General features: G+C 49.4%; 1 protein-coding gene across 3 annotated transcripts in view; it reads right to left on the bottom strand.

Annotated features, from left to right (window-relative positions):
• Nucleotides 1-1,866: 1,866 nt before the first annotated feature.
• HPS4 (HPS4 biogenesis of lysosomal organelles complex 3 subunit 2) overlaps nt 1,867-19,069 on the bottom strand; it is a 37,605-nt gene continuing 20,402 nt past the window's right edge. For 2 of the 3 annotated variants that reach the window (XM_049866035.1, XM_049866034.1), the window contains exons 9-14: nt 18,748-18,784; nt 17,713-17,809; nt 15,923-16,880; nt 10,191-10,323; nt 9,589-9,697; nt 4,525-5,856 (exon numbers count right to left, since the gene is read on the bottom strand). In XM_049866035.1, the coding sequence (XP_049721992.1) occupies nt 5,685-5,856; nt 9,589-9,697; nt 10,191-10,323; nt 15,923-16,880; nt 17,713-17,809; nt 18,748-18,784 (1,506 nt within the window). In that variant the 3' untranslated portion in view covers nt 4,525-5,684. Of the gene's footprint in view, nt 4,174-4,524; nt 5,857-9,588; nt 9,698-10,190; nt 10,324-15,922; nt 16,881-17,712; nt 17,810-18,747; nt 18,785-19,069 lie in introns of those variants that run through there. The other variant, XM_049866036.1, reaches the window with a different exon arrangement.

Genomic DNA, 19,069 nt, shown 5'->3' with positions numbered 1-19,069 from the left:
TTTTTTAAAGGACGGTCGTGCCCTGCTGCCAGCAGGTTCCCCATAACATTCACCTCCCCAGCGGACTCTTGCTAACCAGATGTAAACACAGGACAGAATAAGGCCATATATTTTAGAGCTGCTGACAGATGGCCGTGCAACTCAGACTGCAGCATTGGGTGGCAGGAGGCAGCACGCACAGGGCCTGATTTACTTTCTGCCTCACTTCCAGGCACACTCATTGGTCCTAACTTCTGATTACCTAACCCTGTCCTGTATTTTCCACCTCTGGCCCTTTGTTGTTGTTGGGTGCCATCGAGTTGATTCTGACTCATAGCAACATTATGACAGAGGAGAACTGGCCCGTAGGGTTTCCTAGGCTGTAATCCACGGGAGCAGATCACCAGGTCTTTCTCCCACGGAGCTGCTGGTGGGTTTGAACCCCTGACCTTCTGGTTAGCAGCCGAGTGCTTTAAAAAAAAAAAAATTTTTTTTTTTTTTTTTTTTTTTTTAATCACTTCGAGCACTATGCACCCTCTGGGGTTCCTTCTCAGACACCGTGCCATTCCAGTCCTTGTGGCTACACTTCAGGGTGAGTAGGAACAGTTAGGCACATTTGGCACGAGAAAACCTGGGCTTAGGGCCGGAGGTCGACTTGGACAAGGCCATGTGCAAGGTATACAAGTTTGCACTTCAGCATGTCCTCCTAACTCTAGACGCACATAGGCCTACCTTTGAAGCATGCTCAAGGGCACGCAGAGGGACCCCGTTTCCATTCTCGGGGCATTCATATTGAACTCCCATTTTCTGGGGCCCACAATATGCCAAGGCCTTTACACACACTACCTTTTCCTCTCCAATTTGAGAGGAGGACACTGAGGTTCTGGGAAGTACAGTAACTTGCCCGTTTCCACAGCAGGAAGTCACAGAGCTGCGACTTAAACCCAGGTCAATGACACCAAAGCCCACGTGCTCCTGCTGCTGCAGGCCTCCTTTAAGGCTGCTTGGGGATCAAGGACATAAAGTGCCTTTTCACCAGCACACACAGGGATGGTGTGTCTCACCCCCCTCTTGCCCATGGGCCTTCCTATCCAGTGGTCAGGGCCCCAAGCTCTTCCTTTGGAGCTCTCTGGGTGCAGCGGATTAGAAGCGGGCAGGAGAGAAGGGCCAGCACTCACGCTTGGGCCTGGGCACACACCAGCAATCCTGAAATGGCCTCTTGGCTCATGACAGGGTCCAAAAGGCACTCTCACTTTTATTTCTGGGAGAAATCCAGCTGATTCGTGGTTTGGGTGTTTTAAATAAACAGAGGTGTCCTTTCCCCACCTTGAAGCCCTCAGAACCTTTTTAAAAGAGTATTTACCACAACCTAATCTGATCCCTGCCCTTCCTATCTCTAGAAAGGCCAAGAACAAGGAAGCAAAGCAGAATCAACCAACAGTGAAGGGGGGTGGGGACAGGAGTGCGTGCGTGCATGGGTGTGTGCGCCCACACGCATGTCACAGGAGCGGGGTGAACCTATCATTGCACACCACTTGGCATCCATTTCCTGCCTACTCCCTGGACTAGGAGCTCCTTGAGAGCAGGGGTTTTCCCCAGCTGCTTTCTCCATCTGGAGACAGTGCCTGTCACAAAGTAGCCAAGTACCTCTACCCTTCCCCCAACCCCCACCTCTCACCCCACCCCCCACGCAAGTTACCTATATCCAAGTCCTTAGTGCCAAGCTCCTAACTAGTCCTCACTTCTGCCCATTCCCTCTTGTCCAGCCACTCCCCTCTCCTGCCTGCACCCCCACAGCAGCCTCCTGCTGTTCCCGCTCTTGCCCGGTTGTCACCCACTCAGGAGCCAGTGACTTCCAACTAGAACCAGATCGAGTGACTCCCCTGCTTAAATGGCTCCCCTCTGCCCCAGGAAGAATTCCCAAACCCTGGCAATGACTCAAGACCTTTTGCGGTATGACCCCCCTCTCTCCGGCCCCACCAGTGCTCTGGGGCTCAAAGAGAGAGAGCTTGGGATTGCTAGGACAAAGATATCACGCTTTCAGGCTGTATTTGCTTCTTGTGGCTGCTGTAACAAATGACCACAAACTTGGTGGCTTAAAGTAATGGACATTTATTCTCTGAAGGCCCGAAGTCCAAAATCAGTTTGATTGGTCTGAAATTCTTTCTAGGAAGAATCCATTTCTTGCCTCTTCCAGCTTCTGGTGGCTGCCAGCATTCCTTGGCTTGTGGCTGCATCACTCTAGTCTCTGCTCAGTCTTCACATCGCCTTTTTCTCTCTGTCTAATCTCCCCCTGCCTCTCTCTTATAAGGTCACTTGTAATGGCGTTCAGGGCTCACTGGGATAACCCAGGCTAATCTCATCTCAAAATCTTTAGTCACATCTGCAAACACTTCATCATATAAGTGAGCATCCATAACTTTGCATGGGGTCGGGGGTGGGGGTGGCAGTATTTAGCCCATGACACAGAGCCTGTTGTGAGGATGCAACTCCTCACGGGGTGGGGTGTTAGGAATGCGGTGACTGGAGGAATGTGAAGCATCTCAAGGGGGTGAAATATGCACGAGAGACACTTGGGGAGAATGAATTCAACAAAGCTCAAGTGTCCACTTGCTCCCGCTGTCAAGAAGATTTGAACAGATATGCCTAGGTACTTCCCTCAGGCTCAAAGTGCCCCTTGGCAACACAGTCTTTCCAGGTGGGAATCTAACTTCATCCTCACACTTCACAGGTGGTAGACGCTGAGCAACTGGCAGGACCTGGCCCATCCCAGAGCCTTCCACTTTATCTCTGAACAGGCAGTGGAGTCTGCTGTCCTGGATGGACAGAGACGATGCATTCGGCTACAGAGTCACCTGCGTGAAGGCTCCAGGGACCCTGGGTTGGTGGATGTGGTATGGACATGCAAGTGTGTTAGGTACCTACTGCTGCCTGGCAAATAGCCCCAAAACCGGGACTTAAAATAGCATCCATGTGTTATCTCACATACTTTCTGAGCGTTAAGAATTCAGAAGTGTTTAGCCAGGTGGTTCTGCTTCATGGTCTCTCATGTGGCTGCAGTCAGGATGTCAGCCGGCTGGGCTGCACTCATCTGAAGGTTTCAATGGGGCAGGAGAGGCTGCTTCCATTCCACAATGGCTCACTCACATGGGGCTGGCAGGAGGCCCCATCCCTCATCATGAGCACTTCCCCACAGGGCTGCTTGAATTTCCTCTTGACATGGCCACCAGTTTTCCCCAAAACGAGTGAAACAAGAGAGTGAGAGAGAGACAGAAGCCGTAATGTCTTTTATAACCTACCCTTGTAAGTCACACTCCATCATTTCTGCCACATTCTACTCCTTAGAAACCAGTCAGGAAGTACAGCTCACACTCAAGGGGAAGGGAAATTAGGTCCCGAATTTGTAGCAAAAACTTGTAGACATATTTTTAAAAGACCACAGAAGCGGGCCTGCACATTCTGCTGTGTTTAACTCACGCTCTTCATTTGATAAAGTCTCAACTTGCAGGTAAGCTTTAAAGAGGAGACTGCTGGCTGCCCAGAGAGCATTGATTCTTAGAAACAAAAGAATTTTGTGTTAAAAGCATTTTCAGGCTCAAAGGCAGCTGGATGAGATTAGGTGGGAAGAGAGGTTTCTGGAAGCAAAGCAAATAAGATTAACATCTGTTGATGGCATGACATCCAGGAAGAGGCCTGGGACAGCCAAGCGATTTTCTCGTGACACAAATCTTGTTTGGAAGAGTCCTCAAACACAGGCAGTGAGTTCAGCGACCACTCGGCAGGCTAAAATGGGCTCTGGACTCCAAATTCTGTCCATGTTTCAACACATAACAGGTTGTAATTTCACAGAGCTCAAGGCTGGGGACCTCTCGAATCTGAAGAATCAATCAGCAAAAGGAGAAGTGTGGCGGCTTAAAAATACACCACGACAGAAAAGGAATGTGCTATATACGAGTTAGTCATGGGAAGGTTCCTCGAGAGGCTGGCACAGAAACTCGCAATAATTTTTTTCTTAGAGATTCTAGCAAAGAAGTTCGATGAGGTAGGATCCTCCTCCATCTGGGAAGGTCACCCTCTTTGGCTAGGCAGAGGAGGGACCCAAGGAGAGGTGAGAGGAGAGGGTGACATGTACCTGGTTGGCTGTAGGAGCAGCCCAGTCACCCTCATGCGCTGCCTTACCTGGCCACACTGAATCTGTGGAAGGAAAAGAGAACTGTGTCCACACAAAATACATGCACACATGGGTATACAGGGTATACTGACCTCACCTTAGGAGGCCCTGGGTGGTGCAAATATTTCATACACTTGGCTGCTAACTGTAAGGCTGGTGGTTCGAGTCTAAACAGAGGTAGTATCCTGGAAGAATGGCCTGGAGATCTACTTCCCCAAAGTTAGCCACTGAAAACCCTATGGAGCGCAATTCTACTCTGATACACATGGGGTCACCATGATTCAGAACTGACTCTGGGGCAACTTTTTTTTTAAAACCTTAACTTTGGTATTAGAAATGTTAGTATTTTTCTTTTTAATTACTCAGAACTCAAAGAGTGCTACCGATTATTTTATTTTTAGCCCTTGGAAGTTTGTTTTCAGAAAAATACATCACACCATAAACATTAGATACTTGTTCATTAACATGAAATTATTAACATCGCAGTTTCCAGAAGGAACCTCAGGAACTTCCAGTAAACATTCACAAGATTGCAGTAAATATTTTCACCCTGTGATCCGTAACATACCTGACTATAAGGTGACAGACCTGATGTTTAAATACCACACCAGCCCAGAAACGTACGAACGAACGCTGTTTCCTTTCACATAGCCACTGCTGAAAAGCACAATTTTGCTTTGGTCCAAAAACATTTTGGCAACTCCTATCTGGGGACACTCACTCCAGAGTAACCCCTCCCACAGCCCACTTCTAACCACACCACACCACCTGGGTCACCACCACCTAGTGCTCTGGTCTCGGCCCCACAGGGCACTTAATTTTCTCTAAAACCCAGACTCCCTTCCACGGTATCAAGATGTGCCTCCACAGCGGATATGCCACAAAACAGGTTCCTAGTTTTGAACACAGCTCCAGAAGAATTCAAAAGAGGTGCTTTCCACATCCTGGGCTGCTTCCCTGCAGTCAGCATCCAGACCTCCTGCAAGGAGCCCTTGAGGAACACTTACACGGAGGAGTGGGGGAACGTCTGGTCTGCATGCTGAGAAGTCCATCTCCTCACTGTGAAGTCGTAACTCAAACCACCCACCCTGGTGAAAAGGTTGGACAACCAATCCAGGCTGGCAACAACCCAGTTCCAGAAAAAAGGCCAACCTGCAATGTTGTGGTGCTACTTACGGCCAGGATGGCATAGCAGCAGTAATGTCAAAAGCCTCAGGCTCAATTCAACAGGACAGACGAACTGGGCCTGCACCTCTTTGGTACAAGGAGCCAAAGCACCCACTCTGGCCCCAATGCTGCCCAGATAATACAGTTCTGTATCAAGTGCTCTAGGTCTCCTGACCTGAAGAACTATACACCCCCAAATCTACAGAAGGGGTAATATAAACTCAAATATGACATTCCTGAAAAAGGGAATATTCCAAGAAAAATAAAATAGAGCACCCTTTTCTACTTAAAAAGGCAGAGCCGGCACTGCTGGCGTTCCACTTTACAGTCACCTCCTGGATAAGAAGCTTCCTCCGGCAGGCGCAGTTCACAGCAAGTTCACCCCATGCTTGAGCAGCTTCTGCTTGGCTTTGCCAGAGAGGCTGAAGGCGCCGTCCTGAGGACTGGGGAAGCCCGAGCTCCGTGCTGGAGAGGCCAGCTGCTGGAAGTAGGTTTCCTGGACAGGGTTGCAACGGGCGTACACAGCTGTGGAGGCATTCCTGGGGAGGAAGAAGACCACATTCCGATGCTGCCTGTGCAAATCTCAGACCACGAAGACCCTAGAAAGTTCTCTCGTCACCGAAGCCCCAGCACACCGAGAACTGTGTGTGCGCCACCGTGGTGCAGGCTCCCAATTGTGCACTGAGTTTCAGGTTTTAGTGCAATAAGAGTCTTTCTTTCCTTTCAACATCCTGGATGCTGGGACTACCATGGTGACTGCAGCCACTGAGCCTGAAGTTGTAATTATCGAATAAATGAACTGTTGAGTGCATGTTTCATGTGCTGTGTGCCCAGGGCGATGCAGAATGCCTGCCGAGTATTCTCTGGTTTACAACTCATATGAGCCCTGTGCTATAGTGGTATGATCCCTATTTTTGAGACAAGGACCCTAAGGCTCAGAAAGCCCTGCCTCCGCAATGATGTAATGACGCCGTTAAAGCACAGTGTTTAGTCCTCTGCCCACCCTGGGGGCGGTCAGAGGAGACGTTAGGGATGCGAAGTCATCTCACAGAAACTCTGTGGGTAGAGAAGTAGAGGGAGGATCCACTGGGGAGCAACCGGCTCTAGAGTTAGGCACCCACCTGGTTCCCCATTCCTGCCTGTCTCTAACTATTATGGGAACCTGGGCAAGTCATTTCCTCACTGGACCTCAGTGTCCCCATATCTAGTAAGAGAGAGTAGAGTCAGGGATTGCTAAGGTCCCCTCCCAGATCTCTCCTAGCATGTAAGGGGGCGAGGAGAATCCTATCCTCCTCCAGCTTCTCCTCTGGGCCTTGAGGGGCTCAACGGCCCACCTGGCTAAAGTGATTTATGCCACTCTCTAGACCAGCAGGTCAAGCACTTCTCACAGCAATGGGAGGAGGCCGCTGGCCTGGCAGCCACGGGCATGAACCTGGAGTCAGGCACACCTGGGTGCTACTCCCAGACCTACCACTTCCTAGCTGTGTGCCCTTGGCTAAGCTACTTAACCTTTCTGAGTCTCCGTTTTCTCATCTGTAAAACAGAGATGACAACAGGACTTATCTCAAGGATTTTTTAAAAAAGAGATTAAATAAGTAAGAAGAAATACAATAAATTGCCTTAGGGGTTATCACATGGTGAACGATTAAGAAATGGTTGTTGTTGTTTTTATTACTGTTACTAAAATAATCTCTCAACAAATGACTTGAGCTACAGATCCCAATCCTGAAGAATTCTTATGGGGAGGGGGGGCCCTCTCAGCTCCAAGGAAGGAAAAGTACTGCAGAGCCACAAGGTGCTTAGTGGGTCAGATGCTAGCACCTTACTTGTTCCTTCTCCAACAAAAGACACACACACACACACACACACACACACAGAGACACACACAGTCAACACAGCCAGTTCCCAAATCAGTGACTGTGGATAAAAATCACATTTAGGTTGCCAGCCTGGGGCAGCTCTGAACTGATGCCAGAGAAGACACATTTATTTTGGAAAGATAAATTGCAATATTAGACAGAGATGGTGCCATGCAGCAGAAGTACCTGGCACTCAAGTGTGGCAGGAGGCAGAACATTAGCATGGTCATAGTGACAGGACTCCAACACACGTCCATGAGAGTCCAGACACCATACCCTTCCCGCACACCTCCTTAACCTTGAAACGTGTGTGCAAAAAATATGCACTTCAGAGTCAAAGAGACTTGGGTTCAGATCCTGGCTCTGCCACTTGACTAAGAATGTGGCCCTGGGACAAGTCACTTCTCCTATTCATGCCTCAATTTCCTCATCTGTAAAATGGGGATTAAATAATGCACTTGACCAGATGGTTCCAAGAACTAAATGGAATGCTACAGACAACAAATGCCTGGAACATGGCAGCCAAGCCCCTTCTGGCCCTATAACTTGCCTTATCTTCTGCTACCGGTTTCATAAAAAAAGCACGTAGAGACAAAAAAATCAAATTTGGTGGTTAAATACCGTAAATGACAGTGATCATTAACAGATCCACACCTACTGATGGGATGTTCTAGGTATACAGTAAAGTGAAAAAACCAGCTAGTAGCACAGTACATTAGTGAGATTCTATTTTTTTAAAAGAATATTAAAATACTTTTTAAAATACTAATCTACTCTGTATACAAAAAATTAAACTAAAAATAAAACCTGGGGTAACAGACACCAAACTGTTAACTATGGTTATTTCTTGGGTGGCTGATGGGATGGGGAGGGGAAATGTGCCACTTTCTATGTTTCTAAGAAGTCCAAATGTTTTTATTCTTTTTAATGAGGAAGACAACCACATTATTGAAGCATCACTGATGACCAGGAAATACTTCCTCAGTGTCATGGATTGAATTGTGTTCCCCAAAAATATGTGTTTACTTGTTTAGGCCGAGATTCCCAGTATTGTGTGGTTGTCCTCCATTTTGTGATTGTTATTTTATGTTAAAGAAGATTAGGGTGGGATAGTAACAACCTTACCAGGTCACATCCCTGATCCAATGTAAAGGGGCTCTCCCTGGGGTGTGGCCTGTACCACCTTTTATCTCTCAAGAGATAAAAAGGAAAGAGAAGCGAGCAGTGGAGGGGACCTCATATCACCAAGAAAGAGGCTCCAGGAGCAGAGCATGTCCTTTGGACCTGAGTCCCTATACAGAGAAGATCCTAGTCCAAGGGAAGATTGATAAGAAGGCCAACAGGGAAAGAAAGCCTTCCCCTGGAGCTGACACCCTGAATTTAGCCTATTTTACTAAAAAAAACACCAAAAATCCTCACAACTGGATCAATGAGCAACATCATGACTTACGGAGAAAAGATTGAAGTTGTCAAGGATTTCATTTTACTTGGATCCACAATCACCACCCATGGAAGCAGCAGTCAAGAAATCAGACAACGCATTGCTTTGGGCAAATCTGCTGCAAAGGACCTCTTTAAAGTGTTGAAGAGCAAAGACGTCACCCTGAAGACTAAGGTGTGCCTGACCCAAGCCATGGTATTTTCAATCGCATCATATGCATGTGAAAGCTGGACAATGAATAAGGAAGACTGAAGAAGAACTGATGCCTTTGAATTGCAGTGTTGGCGAAGAATATTGAATATACCATGGACTGCCAAAAGAATGAACAAATCTGTCTTAGAAGTACAACCAGAATGCCCCTTAGAAGCAAGGATGGCGAGACTGCATCTTACATACTTTGGACATGTCGTCAGGAGGGATCGATCAGTCCCTGGAGAAGGACATCATGGTTGGCAAAGTACAGGGTCAGTGGAAAAGAGGAAGACCCTCAATGAGGTAGACTGACACAGTGGCTGCAACGATGCGCTCAAGCATAACAATGATTGTAAGGATGGTGCAGGATTGGTCAGTGTTTCGTTCTGTTGTGCGTGGGGTCGCTATGAGTCGGAACCAACTTGACGGCACCTAACAACAACAACCGTGAAGAAATAAATTTTTCTTTGTTAAAGCCATCCACTTGTGGTATCTGTTATAGTAGCATTCTGTTATGACAGTGAGGGCCTTGAGGCTTTTTTCACTGTTGTATCCCCAGAGCCTAAACCAGGTCCAGGCCCCAGAAAGGGACTCAGGATATACACAACCCATGAGTGAATGGGCGTAGATGATGGCAGCAACAGGGGCAAATAAGGGCAGGCCTTGAGTGGAGTAACTAGAATGTTTGTCATTTACTTACGAGTGCAGCACTGGCTCGGACCCCTAGGAAGAAGGTTTGGAGTCTGTTTGAGCAGCAAGCAGCACAGGCAAAGACTCACCTGACAGTCATCTCGTACAGCGCGGGCTGCTGGGCAAAGTCAGAATGCATCAGTCTGATGGCCTGGAGGAAGCGGTGATCCTGGGCTGTGGCCACCAGTGGCAGGTTTGCTTTGGGAAGAGGACACAGAGGTTGTGACGGCAGACTCCTCTCCTCCCGCCCCTCTAGCCCCCTGCACTGTAATGGGGACAGAGCCTGGCTCGAGGTCACGGATGTGGATGCCGAGAGGGAGAGTACCAAAGGTGTAGGGATGCTGGGCCCCAACTGCTGCCACCATGCCAGAAAGTACACACTGTCCTCAACAACGAGCACACCCAGGCTCTGCACATGCATCGCAAAACAGAGGCAGACCTTATCACAGGTATTTGAGCATGTGTGAGCTTCTCTTAACAGGCTGGGGAAAGGACCAAAGAAAGACAAGTATTTGCCAAGTGAATTCTAATGATGGTGGGAGCCAGGCTGCACGCAGAGAGCAGCCAGTGCTAAGCTGCATCAGGCAACTCTGCACAGGGACCCTGGTGCTCGGCCCTGAGTCCCAACCTCCCCCCACTCTCCAGGCACCCCCGTGCCGGCGCGCCTCTGGGCGCAGTGTCTGCTCCTTACCCATCAGCACGTTCTGAATGCTGTCGTAGTGCGTGAAGTTGTACGTGCTGTTCACCGGGGCAGCCTCGTCTTTGGGGAGCGTCTCCTTCAGGTGGACCTCCAGCCCATTCAGGGACGCCAGGCTACTGTGGTACTGTAAAGGGCCAGGAGAGAGTCACGCGCTGAGGGCTTTCTCTTTCACCATGGACTTAGTTAAAAGACAACAATCCAAAGAATACCTTAGTGGCCACCTGATTTAGCTTTCTGGACTCCCCATTTTTTTGCCTGTCTTTAGAGAAGTACTAACTTTCACACTTATGCTCTCTCACTGCTTTTTTAAATAAAGGGTTATATTGTATAAAACAGAGATGAGCAGGGAAAGAAAAACTTAAAGGGAGAAAACCAGTAAAGAAAAATGACCCCTAACATCCCCACCCAGTAAGAGCCACCGGTGACACCACGGACTATCCCCACCAGGCTGCCCTGTTAACAATCCAGACGGCCTGGGCCCCACCCCAGTCTTCCTCCCCCGGTCTGGGTTGAGATGTCCTCCACTGTATGTAATGAGCTAACCTCTCTCCCACGCACCTAGAGGTACTAGCTATGCGCTGCCCTTGGAAGGACTGAGAAGTGTCAGGCAAACGGTTCTCTGTGTTCCGTGGTTAGGGAGGAACCCAGCTGAGGAAGGCTGCCAAGGAGCTAAGGTCCAGGCACCTATATTTGCAAACACCTTCTACCAGAAGACAAGGAATGTGCAGGTATGGCTGAGAACACTTTTGTGTAAATCTTCTCTTATAAAAATGAGATCAAGCCATAATGATTGATAACAGGGTCTTTTTTTTTTTTTTTTTTTAACCTAAAGGTATACAGCATGAGCAACTTTCCTCATCCTTAAATATTCTTCTGCAACATAATTCTTTGAGGTCCACTTTGGGCTGGACCAAGTACACCAGTCATGTCCTGATGGGCTCAGGCTGGAAATGGGGCCTCCGGTGGCTCTCCCAGCCTCCCTGGGCCCTGGCCTCTCTGGGGCTGCTGCAGCCACAGGAAGGCCATCATTCATGAGCATCAGACAGTTCGCCGATGCAGGCCATCCTGGCTCAGCCTCCTCCTGGCCAAATGACCCAGGGAAAGCTGTTAAATTTTCTGTGCCTTTTTTTGTTTGTTTGTTCATCTGCAAAATGGGAATATTATGCAGGGCTGTTGAGTGGAGTACGTGAAACAACGCATACAAAAGTCCCCTGTAAACTCGAACGTGCTATCCTGAGGCAAGGCATTTTTAAAAAGCGCCACTAAATGACAACTAGCATTATTAAAGAGGTGCTGTCTCTTAATGAGGACGAAAGGCTTGTCTGTGGACTGATGACTTTCAACAGCTGTGTACGAAAATGGAGGGCAAACAGAATGCTTCTGAAGTGAAGGTTATGAGGCTCAAGTGCTATTTTTGTTAGCATATTGGCATTAAATTAGTTTTTCTTTGTGTCTTAGAAGCAATATTTAAAGTCACCGGGCTTGACATCCACAGCTTTGTTTTATGTGCTCATCTCTGGACCTCCAATCCCTAGCCGAGTTCTTCGTTCCCACCAGATGCTAAGTAAAGAGCCATCAAGTGAACGAATATATGAACAAAGCCAACTGCACGCATGTTCAACTTAGGAGCTGTGTGGTTTAAACGGAAGGTGTAGAGTTAAGTAAAAGGATGGATGTACGCTCAGGAAAGACAAGCACAATAGCTCAGGTCATCTGCAGGAGCCTAACCAACTCTGAGTAGTTTAACAGATGCTAATGAGCTTCCTGTTTGAATCAATGTGTGTGTGTGTACACGTACAAGCCTTCACCATGACATCAAATCACAGCCTCACTGGCAGTTTCTGGACCACAGGGACCTGGTGACAGTCACCTCTCCCATCCCAAGCCAGTGCCCCGAGGACGACGACACAGAGGATGGAGAGGGAGCCCTGCCAACCCCTGAGTTTTGCCTGCTGGCATTAAGCTCCACTTCTAGAGTATTCCACCAAACTTGTACTCAAGATTTCTTAACCTTAAGTGCACAGTTAATCACAAGATGCTATGTCAGATGACATGTGGACATTTGTTTACTGGTGACCAAGTGTTTTCATGTACACCAGGGATCACCAAATTATGGTCCATGGGTCAAATCCAGCCTGTTTTTGTACAGCCTGCAAGCTAAGAACCATCTTATATTTTTAAATGGTTGAGGAATAAAATTAAAAAAAGAATACTTTGTGACATGTGAAAATTATCTGAAATTGCAATTTCCATGTGAGTAAATAAGTAGTTATTGGAACACAGCCACACCCACTCATTACCATTCTCTATGGCCACTTTCCGTGGCTATTCATAAGGTTTTCACTAGCTAATGCTTTTCAGAAGTAGACTGCCCGGTCTTTCTTCCTAGTCTGTCTTAGTCTGGAAGCTCAGCTGAGACCTGTCCTCCATGGATGACCCTGCTGGTATCTGAATACCGGTGCCATAGCTTCCAGCATCACAGCCACACACAAGCATAACAACGATTGTAAGGATGGCGCAGGACCGGGCAGTGTTTCGTTCTGTTGTGCGTAGGGTCGCTATGAGCGGGAACTGACTCGACAGCACCTAACAACAACAACAACATGGCCGCTTTCATCTGCACCAGCAGAGCTGAGAACTGTACAAAGCTGAAAATATTTGCTATTTGATCCTTTACAGAAAAAGTTCCCCAGCCCCTAATATATACCACTCCATAATGTGATCCTCAAAACAGCCCTACAGGAGACCTGGTGGTACAGCGGTTAAGCATTCAGCTGCTACCTGAAAGGCCTGTAGTTTGAATCCACCCAGCAGTTCTGTGACAGAAAGTCCTGGTGATCTGCTCCTGTGAAGATTACAGCTTGGAAACCCTCTGGGGCGTCTCTACTCTGTCCTGTGGGGTCCTCAAAAAAACAAAAAAAAAACGAACCAAACCCATTGCCACTGAATCAACTGCAACTCATAGCAACCCTACAGGACAGAGTAGAACTGCCCCATAGGGTTTCCAAGGAGCACCTGGCGGATTCCAACTGCTGACCAAGCTCTTAACCCTTGGGCCACACAGGGTCCTAGGAGGTAATTAATTATCATCAGCGGCCATCAAGTCGATTCTGACTCATGATGACTCCATGTGTATCAGGAAACCCTGTGCTCCATAGGGTTTTCATGGGCTGATTTTTTGGGAGCAGATTGCCAGGCTTTTCTTCAGAATTAATTAATTAGCTGGGGCAGATTCCTGGACCTTCTGACTTCTCGTCCATACCAAAGGAAATGGCTCAAATGCTAATCTCTGCCACAATGTGCAGAGAGGATAGTACAGGAACACACATTCACTTAGGGGTACTAGTTTCATGAAGGTGGGGAAGGTCGCTTGTATTTTACGACAACACTCTCACATGGACGTCAGGACTCAAGTACTGTACACAGACAGCCCAACGTTCTCTTGTAGCAATGAATAATTGATCTGATCACTGCATTTGAAGGTCAAGGCGACTGATTATCTGCCTGGAGCAGGAAGCCATCAGTGGCTCCATGCTGCCCCCTGGTGTGAGCTTCCTCTGCTGTTCTGAACCAACCCCAGGCTCTCCTGGCCCTCCCCAGTGCCTGCTCCCCTAGCCCCAGACATAGCAGTGGGAAGTGATTCCGCTACAAGACAAGGTTGTAAAACGTCGCACGGGTGCCTTGGCAGTATGTAACACAATCAAGGAACAGGTCATGGCACATCTGAACTGTAGTTTTCCCTTCTGCAGGAGACTGGGGTTTTCTAGGCAACAGCAGAGGGTCTAGGGGAAAGCAGGTCAAGTATTTTATACGCAGATCTGTGGCAAAAAGGCAATAAAAGATTTCTCCCTATTATAAAATATACAGCTGTCGTGTCTGCTGAACAAGGCTGCTCCTTAAGTCAGCAGGCTGATCAAAGTCGGTTACCCCTACTCTTTTTAGAAAAGCCTAGCTTTTCTTCTTCCATAAAACCACATTCTATTTCTTGAGGCCTACATAGGGTCGCCATGAGTCAGAACTGACTTCATAGTGACTAACAGCAAGAACCCAGCAAGAAACCCTACTTTACATGCAAGCCCATGGAAGCTGTTGTCTTAACAACATGGATGGGCCTTGACAAATCAAATGATGTATCCATATACCAAGGGCCACAGATGGCAGAGTCTGATCCCTTTTTTCACCTTCCCACCTATCACTACAAGGGCAGATCAGTGGGGGAACAGACAGGCTGGAGATGGGAGGGGTAAGAGAAGAAACAAGCAAGAATTCTGGACCTACCACCTGTATGAGTTTTTTTATCTCAACGAGTCTGTTTTCTTATAGTTGATGCAGAATATATCTTAATTTACTTCCTCCTCAAAGAGCAGCTGGCGCTATTTTTTCTTTCTCTTTTTGGAAGGAAGGTAAAGAGAGAGAGATTGAATGCACACTACTGCACCCACACACTGAGGCTTCAACATATCCTGAGGCTCAGCACTGTGCAGACCAGACCATGAAAACCAAGGCTGTGTCAGGCAGATGAGATGTACAGTATGGCACTGCGACCACAACTCCCTGTTGCTGCAAAGCAGGAGGTGGATAAAGTCGCTCAGAGCTACAGCGAGTGAGGGTACAGGAAACAGAGAAGCCACAGCTGGGCGATCTGGGAGCTGAGGAAGACAGCTCTTGAGAGGAGCGCAATCTCTTGCCAGGGGCTCTGTGCAGAGGAAGCTGCCTGGCAGCCTCCCCTCCTTTGTGCTCCAAGGTGACTTGCTCACTGATGGAGGGTCACAAGCCCTGCATGCTAATAAGACAGGCTTAGAAATCATATAGATTTACCAACGGAAACAAGGCAAACCCCAGGACACCGTCTGTCCTGCAGCAATCCCAGCCTGCTGTTCTCACTGCTACCACTTTCCCTGCCAACTAAAGCAAGGCTGTTACTATAGCAACTGAACCACCAGCATGGGCCCCCAGAAGGTCAGTTTACTGCTCTAAGTGGGGAAGGGGTTGCTAGTGGTTTAGGGAGAGCCCACCAGGGCCAGGTAAGCTTTCCAATGTCCCAGGCCTTCTAGAAAATTGCTCCAGATAACCATGGTACCATCATGAGGCTATGGAGGGGACTGTGCTGTTTCCAAAGAACTCCCAGCCCAGGCTGTGACACTGCAGACAAGGACTCCAGCTGGGACAGAGGCGAGAGCTTCCAGCCTAGGAAATGAGGCTCTTAGCTGCACCAAGCAGCACAGCAGCGGCCAGGTCTGTGGCCGGCATAGTCTCTGCATGCAGTGCCACACTGCGTCCGGACCACGCAGGCCAGTCATCCCCACCAAACTAACGACAGGGAGTCCAGCCTGAGAGAGGGAAAGGCCTGTGTGCAAGAGCACCTGGTTAGAGGACGCTGGCGCCAGGCCTCCAGCTCAGGCCTTTCCTCCCTTGAGGGCCCGTGCTCTGGTGACCTGGGAGGAGCAGGACAAAGGAGGACTACACTTGCTGGACACCTTTGCACCAGGTACTGTGCTGTGTGCTTTACTCAATGGTCTTACTGTCTCCCCACAAAAACCTAGGGAGGTAGGTACTCTCGTGACCCCATTTTACAAACGAGGACCCAGAGCTCAAGGCCATGGCTTGTCGCCCCCTTCCCTCTGCGTCAGGGCAGGGCTGTGTGGGAACCAACCTCTCTGCCTGGCCCGGCTCTAGGAAGTAGAGGGCTGGCTACACGGGGCAGCGGGGGCTGGGGAACTCACCACCTCCTCGATGGCTGGGCCATCCCCCAGCAGCGGCTCCTCCGCCAACAGGGACAGCACTAGCCCCTTCACACTGTGCACGTAGAGGTTCATCCTCACGAGCCCCAGGTGGGGCCCCGCCAGGGCTGACGGTGAGCCAGCTCTGCCTGCAGAGGGGATGCCGCCCTGACGGTCCGCTGAGCCCGAGCGGCTCTCGTGGGCTCCACCTGCACACAGAGCCCCGGCTTGCTCCTCCAAGCGGCTCTCGTGGACTCCACCTGCATGCAGACCCCCGGCTTGCTCCTCCAGAGGGGGTTTCTCTCCTCTCTGCCTTAAAGCTGAGTGAGGTGATGAGGATTGCCTGCTGGTCCTTCTGAGCAGTGGGTCATCCCTGGGAATAGGGGCTGGATGGCTGTCGCCAGGAAGGTCTTCCTGCTCCTCTGGGGCTCCATTCTGGGTGGGCACCATAGGAGGGGAGGGAGGGAGGGGGTCACTGGTGGCTGTGCCCGCAGGCAGGTCCTCAAGAGGCTTGGGTTCTGGGTTGCCGAGGTTGCTGACTGATTCCCTGTGGTATGGACCACCACCATCTGCAGCAGGCATGTGCAGGAAAGCAGAATGACCTGAAGATGTTTCCATTTCCAAAGCTTCTGGAATGTGGAGTACAGACAAGTCAAGTTCCCCTTGGGAAAAGCCAGGCTCCTTCACCAGGGCACCGTGAGGACCAGAGCCCACACTCCTGCCAGTGCTGTACAGCTTTGCGGGCTCGATGCTCTCTGTATCATGGCCAAACAGGTGTCCGTTCTCCCCCGTGCCATTCAGCCCAGCTAAGTCAGGGGATGTGGGCCCTAGGGTGGTCGCCAATGTCCAGGCCACGGATCCCACATGCCCGATGGCATTTTTCTTCAGTGTAGAGGTGCTCCAGTCCCTTGGAGGGTGCTGGGCTGAGTTGCCCTGGAGTCTGCCTGGCGAGGCAGGAGAGCTGGTGGGCAAGGCAGACATGAGGGAGGGGCATACTGCCCGAGCACAGGGCAAGTGCCCCTCCATGCCGGAAACTGAAGCACAACTTCCCTCAAAGTCACAGGCGTAGTGACAAGCGGGCTTCTGAGGCCACAGAGCTTAAGATGCCATCAGGGTCAAACCACAGGGGTGACAAGAAGACAATGCCTGGCTTCACTCTGGGCTTTATGCAGTGACACCAGGGTCACAGACTGAAAGGGCACAGCCCACTGAGGAAGAGTCACCTACATCTGGAGGGTCTACTCTAAGTCAGGCCCTATGCTAGGTGTTATACATACGCTATTTTCAATTTTTACAATTAACCTACCTATTGCTCAGACTCATAGTGACCCTACAGGACAGAGTAGAACTGCCCCAAAGGGTTTCCAAGACTGTAATCCTTACAGAAGCAGACTGCCGTATCTTTCTCCCACATACCAGCTGATGGGTTTGAACTGCTGACTTTTTGGTTAGCAGCTGAGTGCCTAACCATTGCACCGTCAGGGCTCCTACAATTAACCCAGGAAGTAGATATTACTGGGTCCATTGCATAGAAGGAATAATTGAGCTGAGGCAGTGAAATGGACACAGGTCACACTGTTCACTGGTAACAGTTCTGGGATTAAAGCCCACACTCATCGCTTTAGGCCTTGCTGCCTCTCACTACGCTAACCTTCCCGATGTTCCCTGACAAGGCACAGTGCTGGGGAAGATGGAGTTAGGGACGGATGGGATAAGCCAGGGCTTGTCTGGATAGACTATGCAAGGGGAGTCCCTAAACTTGGTGGGAGATTTGGCACTTATGAGCTTCTTACCCAGTCATCCGCTCCACCGGGAACTCACGGAGGCCGCCGGCTTCCTCTTCGGTCACAAACACAGGCATGATCTGCACGTTCGAGGGGAGGGCCGCTCCTGGAATTGCAAAGTGACGCGTATGGGGCTCGCCCCTTAAGACAGAGAAGACAAGGGGTGAGGAATCCCATCCACGCGCCAACTCCAACGGCAGCACTGGGAGCACTCCTCAGCCCAAGACAAAGGCCACAAAACTGCAGCTCTGATTCTCTGGTCAGCAAGAAAAGGGCCTGCATGGGCATCGCCACCCCTAGCTGTGCAGAAGGGAGATGTTTGGTAGAAGAAAGGTTCGTGGCACTTAAGAAAAAAAAAAAAAAAAGACGTAAGCCGGAAAAAAGCAGTTAGTGGTGCAATGAATTTTTACACACTTTCAACCAACAAAAGGCATTTTCCCTAACTTATGCTTCTAAATAAAACAAAACAATGCTCCTGGGGATGCCTCCACGTCCTGCAAAGGTCTGTCCAGCACTTCGCCACTACCTGCCCTCACCTGATCAGAATCCCCTGGAACTTGTTGGAGAAGTCTCGTAATACCTGGGTTAAAAACCAAAAAACCAAACCTATTGCCGTCAAGTTGACTGTGACTCATAGCGACCCTACTGGACAGACCGGAACCGCCCCACAGGGTTTTCAAGTCCGTAAATCTTTATGGAAGCAGACCACCATATCTATCTCCCTTGGAGCAGCCTGGCGGGTTCGAACTGCCAACCTTTTCAGTTATCAGGCAAGCGCTGAACTGCTGCACCACCAGGTCTCCTACCTGAGTTACGGAGAACCTGAGGACAGGGATTTGAAAAGGCGTGCCTAAAAGAATAAGCCTTACAGTTAGGATTTTGATGGATAAATTTTGTTCATGAAGCTTTAGTCTATGTATTTTCCTAATCTTATGACCAGATGAAATAAACATATGGGAATTCTCGGCCTTTCAGATGGTTTGTATAGGGACAGACAGCATTAGAGAGTGCCGTTTTCAAGTTGAGACAAGGCATACTACTTACCGTGTCCCCGCAGGGCATCCAGTCCTGTCGGTGTTCTCTGCAAACAAACACATGCAGAAGTTAGCACTGTGTGTCACAGTCTCCTCTTGACCTAACCATCAGGAACTCACAGTGCCATCTGTTCATAAGATCTAGCCAGGCCCAGAAAGCTTGTCCCAATGCCACGCCAACAGCAAAGCAGATGGAGCCGAAGCTGCCACAAGCTGCTTGCTCCCCACCATGGCTGGGGTCTGGCACGAGCCTGGGCCCACCCGCGCTGCCAGGCAGCAGCTCCACCCCAACACACAGCCAGCTCACTTGAAAGTCAGGCTTGCTCAGTCTC

This window comes from Elephas maximus, chromosome 22, assembly GCF_024166365.1.
Source record: "Elephas maximus indicus isolate mEleMax1 chromosome 22, mEleMax1 primary haplotype, whole genome shotgun sequence".
Taxonomy (NCBI): Eukaryota; Metazoa; Chordata; class Mammalia; order Proboscidea; family Elephantidae; genus Elephas; species Elephas maximus.
Note: the sequence above shows the minus strand (reverse complement) of the source record. Positions and strands in the feature narration are given on the sequence as shown.